Source organism: Corapipo altera, unplaced genomic scaffold (assembly GCF_003945725.1).
Source record: "Corapipo altera isolate COAL_440 unplaced genomic scaffold, ASM394572v1 23b, whole genome shotgun sequence".
In the NCBI taxonomy this organism is placed as follows: Eukaryota; Metazoa; Chordata; class Aves; order Passeriformes; family Pipridae; genus Corapipo; species Corapipo altera.
In genome coordinates this window covers 8831600-8838605 of record NW_020884885.1, presented here as the reverse complement: position 1 = coordinate 8838605, position 7006 = coordinate 8831600, and the positions used below count along the sequence as shown (strand labels likewise).

General features: G+C 51.5%; 2 protein-coding genes across 3 annotated transcripts in view; both read right to left on the bottom strand.

Moving 5' to 3' along the window:
• Positions 1 to 4238, bottom strand: part of CRY2 (cryptochrome circadian regulator 2) — a 24913-nt gene extending 20675 nt beyond the window's left edge. The window contains exon 1 of one of the 2 annotated variants that reach the window (XM_027641914.1): positions 4182 to 4238. In XM_027641914.1, coding sequence (XP_027497715.1) covers positions 4182 to 4189 — 8 coding nt within the window. In that variant the 5' untranslated portion in view covers positions 4190 to 4238. Of the gene's footprint in view, positions 1 to 1765; positions 1965 to 4181 lie in introns of those variants that run through there. The other variant, XM_027641913.1, reaches the window with a different exon arrangement.
• SLC35C1 (solute carrier family 35 member C1) lies at positions 2720 to 6578 on the bottom strand. Its single transcript, XM_027641915.1, has 2 exons — positions 5969 to 6578; positions 2720 to 4238 (listed from the first exon to the last, which is right to left on the bottom strand). Exons 1-2 carry the CDS (start codon positions 6510 to 6512, stop codon positions 3679 to 3681), a joined length of 1104 nt encoding a protein of 367 aa, XP_027497716.1. The 5' UTR covers positions 6513 to 6578; the 3' UTR covers positions 2720 to 3678.
• Positions 6579 to 7006: the final 428 nt, after the last annotated feature.

Below are 7006 nucleotides of genomic sequence, written 5' to 3'. Positions count from 1 at the left end.
GGTCCAGGTAAACAAACCACTCCCCTAGCCCACATTCCATCTATTAAATAGGAATGTCAACTTTTACAGGTGTTCTAAAAATTTATCAAGCATTATTCCTATATGGCTCACACATGCCGTGCAGTTAACAAGTAATTTTCAAGATGATAAATTTGTGAGAACTAGGTAAAACACAAACCTTTGCCTCTGGAGAACAGAACTCTGAATACAAGTATTTGCATTAAAAAAAAAATTAGCAAAACAAAGCCAAGTCTCCCAATGGGAACCAACCAAACTTCCATTTCAACCTCTGGTTATAAACTCTTGTTCTCTAATTAGTTAGCATAGTACCCTTGGGTGTTTACTGACACCTGTCCACACTTTTCTCCACCTTTCACATGCCATCTTTTTTGAACTTCGTTCAACATAAGTAACTTGCTAATACATTTTTCCCCCACAGCCAGTGGTGCTAGTTTCTGACATCTGCAGTAGGCACACACCTCCAAGAAAACATTATTTTAAAAATTTCACTTGCTCATATATTCCAGGACTACAACATAAAGAAGACCACTAACTGCTTCCCCTCCTCCGCAATGGTGGTAGAAACAAACAAGGATTAAACAGATCAGGAACTAATCTGTTGTGGCAGTGCTTTGGTTCTTCCAAATGGGGACAGTCAGCAACAACAGCAGCACGTGAAAGGCATTTCTGCTGCCTGCAGAATGTCTGGTCTACTGAAAGACCACTTCAGGCTCCTACAACACTTATCTGTAACAGAATCCACAATTTCCTGTAATTTGAATGTGTACGTTGAGGTAATGTACGCACATTTAGAATTTTAAACCATCCTCTCATGTGGGGTTTTAGAAACACATAGGTATCACTCATATAAACCCATTCCTTGAGATGAAGCTAAGGTGCACAGCAGAGTCAATCAGTTACTACAGTTTTCGTAGTGCACAGCCACATAACATTTCAAAGGGCTCTCAAGGGATCTTTAGCCAGTTGGTTGTCCCGGGGTAGTATGAGGGGAGATCTGCCTCATTTGTATTCAGGGGAGTCTTGCCGAGGAGAATCTCTACCTGGATTGGGTTTCCAAATGTTTAGGCAGCTGAGACCTGAGACAATAGCGTTACGTAATGTTACTGGCTACAGGTATATGAGGTCTTGTTCTCTGCACACGCGACTCATGAAGTACATTTTTCCATTTGCAGACAGTGGGAAAAAGCCCACACATATCTTCCTCTCTGCCTTCTTAGCAGCAGCCGATATGTATTTCCATAGAAATTTGTGGGGTGGAAGGAACGCGGCTGCGTGCGCACATGCCTACGCGTGCCCAGCAGCCCACAGGGCAGAGGGAAGGCGTGGAGAGGCCACGCAGCGCTAAGGATTCTTTGCGCCTGTTTCTAAATCCAGGGAACAGCGTCCCCCAAAGCTAAATGCCCATGGGTCGCTGCTCTCATACATTCGCCGAGCTGGTAAGGAGAAAGTCTAATGACATTACATAAAGTTGAAGGCATCCTCCTACAGAGTCAGGCAGCACCGCTGTGAACACCGCGGCGAGGCCAAGCGGGTACGGCACAGCCGCTCTCCTGCAGAGAGGGCGGCGGAGCGGTGCGTGGGCCGGGCCAGGCAGGGCAGCGGGTGCTGCTCCTGCCGCTGATGCGGCCTGACCGACAAGGCCCACGCCGCGCCCAGAACGCCCCGGTGCCGCGGGACCCTCCCCGCCGCGGGTCCCGCCGCTCCCGCCCCGCTCGGTCCCGCCCGCAGGCCCGGCGCCACTCACCGCCAGCGGTTGATGCCCACGGCGGAGGAGGCGGCGAACCAGGGGTCCAGGATATAGATGCAGCGGAGGGACGTGGCGTCCCGCAGCGCTTCCTGCAGCGCCGGGTTGTCGTGGAGCCGCAGCCCGCGGCGGAACCAGTGCACGGAGCGGCACAGGGCCGGCGCGGGGCCCAGCGCGGCCGCCGCCGCCATCGCCGCCGCCTACTCCCGGCGCCGCGGCCACCGCGCGCCGCCCGCCACCGCCCCGCCCCGCCGCGTGATTGGCGCGCGCCACGACAGCCAATCAGCACGCTGGGCGGGGCGCGCGAGGACCCGGGGCGCTCTGCTGCCCCCCAGCGGCCGCGAAACCCCCGCAAGGGAGATCCCACCCGCAGCGGAGCCCGAGAGCCACCCCCGACTTCCTTCAGCAGGAGCGGCCGCCTGCAGTACGTGCAACATTAAAAATAAAATAAAAATATTTCAAGGACCCTCAATGGCTGCCTACGTCAAAAAGGTACCTGTGGTCATGAAACTTGGCACACTCTCAAATTAAACAGGAACATATTCCGGGCAGAAATGGAGTGTTTTTCTGTAGGCGAGGCTAGACATCACTCACGGGGCACAGTACATCGCGTAGTATCCTTGGGGCAGGGTTTGAAGCAATGGCATGGACTGCCCAGGATCACTATCCAAATAACTCCTTATGTTTAAAGGGGCCAGGGATTTAGAAAGCTGGTGCAACATCACAGCTCACAACAGGGTGTTGCTGTTGACCCCTGGGATTGGAAATCGCAGCAGAGTATTGCACAGGACCAGATGTCAGGGGATTTCTGCAGAACTAACTGTTCAGCAGCAAGTTCCAAGCCGAGGGATCGATGCAATTGAGCAAACCTAGGATTTTTTTTGAGTTGAAGATTCACTGAGCTGGCCATGGGGATGTTTAAAAGGAACAAGTCAAAAGACAAACTGCAAACACCAGAGGAGATGCAAATTATGTATGAAACAAATCTCCTGAAACAAGCCTAATTAGTAACAACGCCATTTTCAAACACAAACCTACCCCCCCCCCCAGAGGGTAAAGAGGAGAAGTGTTGTGAACTCTGTGAAGTGGGATCCCCACCCTACAGCAGCAAGTACTTCATAGTAACTTTTCCCCTTCTGCCTGTCATGGAGAGACACAGAGGCCAAGCTCATTCCTCCATGAGAAAGTCCACTGGATTGAGCCTGCTCTCCTTCATGGGACACAGTGGAGAGGAAATAAGAAGTTTGATGCCAGTCTTAGTATGCTTCCCCAAACTGAGATATCAGATGTAGGGCAACACAGAAAAAAACCTCAGAAGGATGTGATACTGACTCGCTGGAAAGAAGACTTGGAGGCACTGCTGTTGCTTAGACTTGTACATAGCCAGAAGGGGAGGAATTTCTATCCTCTGCACTGAATGAGGCAACAGGAAGAACAGCTGTTGCAAAAACCTTTTACGGCAGAAGTTTACTGGAGTCAAACCTAAACAGTCTGGCTACTTGCCTCTTCCTTACCTCGAGGTTCAGGATTTTATAACTTCAGTCTACATTCATTCAGCTAATTCTAGATCCCTAAATACAGAAAGCTCCTACCCCAGTCTTTGTCTGCTAGGAACCACCCCACACACATAGATGCAAATTTCCCCAATTAGGTCAATAGCAACATCCATTTTAAAAAACAATCACAAAAAACCCCAATTGATCTCTATAACGCATGCTCTCCACAACTCTGATAGGGGTGAGATCCCATGGAAAAAACATGATCCAGTCAGGTCTTTGGCTCCGGTTCCTGACACAGTTCCCCATACACTTTGCAGGTGAATTTTTTCCTGATCCCTGCTCTTCTTCTCCCCAGGAGGCAATGAGCACCAAAGGTTATCCCCCTAGGCACAGAAATGGAAGTGCAGGAGCTGCCTACACACCAGTTTCATTTCTTTCGCCGCTTTTGACATTAGGATCCTCTTGCGCCTTTCTCATCTCCAGTCCTTTCACCCATGTGTAGGCAAAGGAACCTCCCAAAACCATCAAGTTACTTGTCCACCACAGGAAGCTCTTTGTTTCCTCAAAGTAGATAACAGCCAGCACTGTTTGGGCACAGGCCTTGGCTGTCCCAGACACATTGTGGGTGAGTGGGCTAGTGAACTTAATCTGAAGTCCAGTCACATACCCAATGGCAAAGCCAAACACTCCCCCCAGGGTCATCACACCCCAAAAACTGGGGCTCCCCAGTTTGTCAAAGTGGTAGAGCGTGCGGAACTCGCCCAGCAGCATCATGAGAGGGAAGAACAGGACACAGGCGTTGACATTGTTGTAGAAGGTCAGGCGCCAGATGCTACCATCCACCACAGGCAGCACCTTCTTGGTGTAGATGGCATTGAGAGAGACACACAGGCTTGCTAGGATCCCAAAGAATATACCTGTCCATGATAGTGTGCCCTCTGCTCCTTCCTGGTCAACACCCAGCCAGAAGCCACCTGCAACCAAACAAATCAGGCATCACCTGAAAAAATGCTGAAAGGCTCAAAACATAGTCAGAAATTCATCATCTACTTTATACTGAACGACCACAATCACAAACAGACAGGCTTAAGGATTTTCCCTTTCTATTAAGCGAACACAAAAATGTTCACTACTAGTGTCCTGGAAACATTTATTTTAGGAGGGCAGGTAGTTTACTGTACAGTTAATTCAATCTCAGAGGACTAATTCCCACACTGCACAGGCAGCACTAGTTCAGAAACTATTATTCCAGCTAGTCTTTGCATATAGGTAATTTTCAGGAGACTGTATGACTGTTTTTTAATTGAAAAGACAGCAAACTCATACATGGGTAGAAAAATACACAAATCTACATGGGTAGAAAGCTTTGGGGAAAAGAAAGCCTCACAGGCTTTCCTGTTAACAGGAAGGAAAAGGTCAGAAAAGAGGGAAAGATAGTAAACACATGGATGTAATATTAAGAACCACGGTTGAGAAAAGATCACAAGGTCACAGATCACAAGATACTGTGTGCAGTATCTTCAACATATTAAACTTTGATGGGTAATGAACTCTTCAAACACCTCCAAAACAGGAGCTACAGGCTTTGTGTCTCCTTATCCAGCTCATAAGCAAAACATAAAAGGGGAGATGAGCTACTGAAGGAGAACTGCTTCATGTTGGAGTTGGTCTGGCAAGTTACCTCCAAAGCAGCCAACATGCTTTAATCTAGGCCCAAATACAAAAGGGTTCAATGCACTGACAGAAAGGGCTTTGCATCAGACCACAGAGGATGCTCAGCTGTGCTACTCCAGGCATACTGTCAATGCTCTCACAGCAAAAGGAGACAGAGCCAGGGGGACGGAGCCTTGGAGAAACCCTGTAAGGCTGGCAGACACCATACTCCTGGGCAGTATCCAAACAAAAGATTAGCTAAAGCAATTGCTTGCATCGCTTGAGTGGAAAAAAAGAGTAGTTCTGTTCCTGTTCACCTATTCTATGGAGATGAGATTTCTCTCATTTTCACCTGAATCCATCTACTTGTCTAAGCACCAAAGCGAACACAGGTTCACCTGGAACCTGACTGAAATAAACATTCCACCATTCTTAGCATCTAAGTGACCCTCCAGTGGAAGGTAGCTTTTGTCATTCCCAGTGCCTTTGGAATTAAAGACTTGTAAGCACCCCCGTTAAGCCAGTCAATGCCCAGCCATACATCCTAACCACACAACCGGATCTTCTAGTGGTGTTTTACATTTGGCTTGATCAGCTAACCATTCATCACATGCATTCAGCCTGTCTGAACTGGCTGGCTCCATTGCATGAAGCCCAGTGGTGCTGACATAAATGTTATTGTTACCAAAGTTAATAATGAACAAGCACTTGGGAACGGGGAGAAAGCCACCTGCTGTTTTATGGCCTGTACAGGGGAAAAAGAAAAAAGGTAAGGCAAGTTAAGCATCATTAGGGGCCAGAGAGGTTTTACTGCTCAAAGGAAAAAGGGAGCCATGGTCAAGGGTAATTTCCTCTCTTAATGAGTTATCCACATCCTCCAGACATACAAAGCAAGTTGCCGGAGGCAGAGCAAGGCACGAGCCCTGAGCTACCCCCACCTCACCAGGGAGCTGCCACACATATGGGGATGACTTCCAAGGGAAAGACACTCCACCTCTGTCTCTCTGGGGCTGGCTGCGGGATCGGTGCAGCCCCTTCTGCTCCCCCTCACCTATGATGACTCCGCAGGCCAGGAGGGCGTAGAGGGAGGTGGTCTGCTTGAGGAGCAGGTAGGAGAGCAGCACGTTGAAGACAGTGGTGAGGGAGCGCCCCACGTTGTAGAAGGCCACGCCGACATGCTTGAGGCAGAGGTTGTTGGAGGTGACCATGCCGATGAAGACGGCGGAGAGGGGAAGGACGCTGCGGGACACCTTAGGGTCGAGGCGGAGAGCGGGCAGACCGGAGCAGGGGGGCCCGCAGGCCGCCCCCAAGCTGAGGCCGAGACAGAGGGCGGCCGTCAGGGCGCACTGGAAGAAGGTGACGAAGAGGGGGGCGTCGAGGCGCAGCGAGGGGCTGTCCAGCAGGTACTTGTTGAGGAAGACCATGGCGATGGAGGTGAACCAGTAGAGGCAGACCACCACGGCGATGCGCAGCGCCCGCAGCAGGAAGGGCGCCCGTCGGCCCCCGCCGCCCTCCGCCGGCAGCAGCGGGTCGGCGGCGCCACCGCCCAGCGCCATCCGCAGGATCCCCGTCCGCGTCAGCTGCGCCTTACTCATGGCGGGCCGAGCCGCCCGGCCGCGGCCCGGCCTCCCTCTGCCCGCCGCCGCCGGCCCCGCTCCCCGGCTCCGCTGCCGGCCCCGTGCCTCCAGGAGCGCCACCGCCCCGCCCGCCGCCCTTTATTCACGCCCCGCGGGCGCCGCTCGGCACCTCCCCGGCCGCGGCGCCATTTCGGGGGAGGGCCCGGCCCGGCCCCCGCCGCCCCGCTCCGCCCCGGGCAGCGCGGCCGGTCCAGCGGGGATGTTGGGAAACGTGGGCTATGTAAAAATGTTCTTCGGAAAGGATGCTCTTTCACGTTTGCTGTTTGTATACTTCCAAGCCTAATCGACAAGAAAGGTGATTTACCGTGAAACAGATAGCAGCGAACAAGTGATGTCCATGTGTTAGAAAGACAAATCGCTTCTCGGTAGAATTGCCTTGTTAAGGCTTAGGGCTCGACGTATTTCAGTGATATCAGACCTAGGGGCAGGTTAACAAAGCTTGGGAAGAAGGA

Coding starts and splice junctions, on each gene's coding strand:
- SLC35C1 (XM_027641915.1), bottom strand. CDS start 6,512: ATGAGTAAGGCGCAGCTGACGCGGACGGGGATCCTGCGGATGGCGCTG. Junction 4,239..5,968: donor GGCCTGCGGAGTCATCATAG/GTGAGGGGGAGC, acceptor GTTTGGTTGCAG/GTGGCTTCTGGCTGGGTGTT.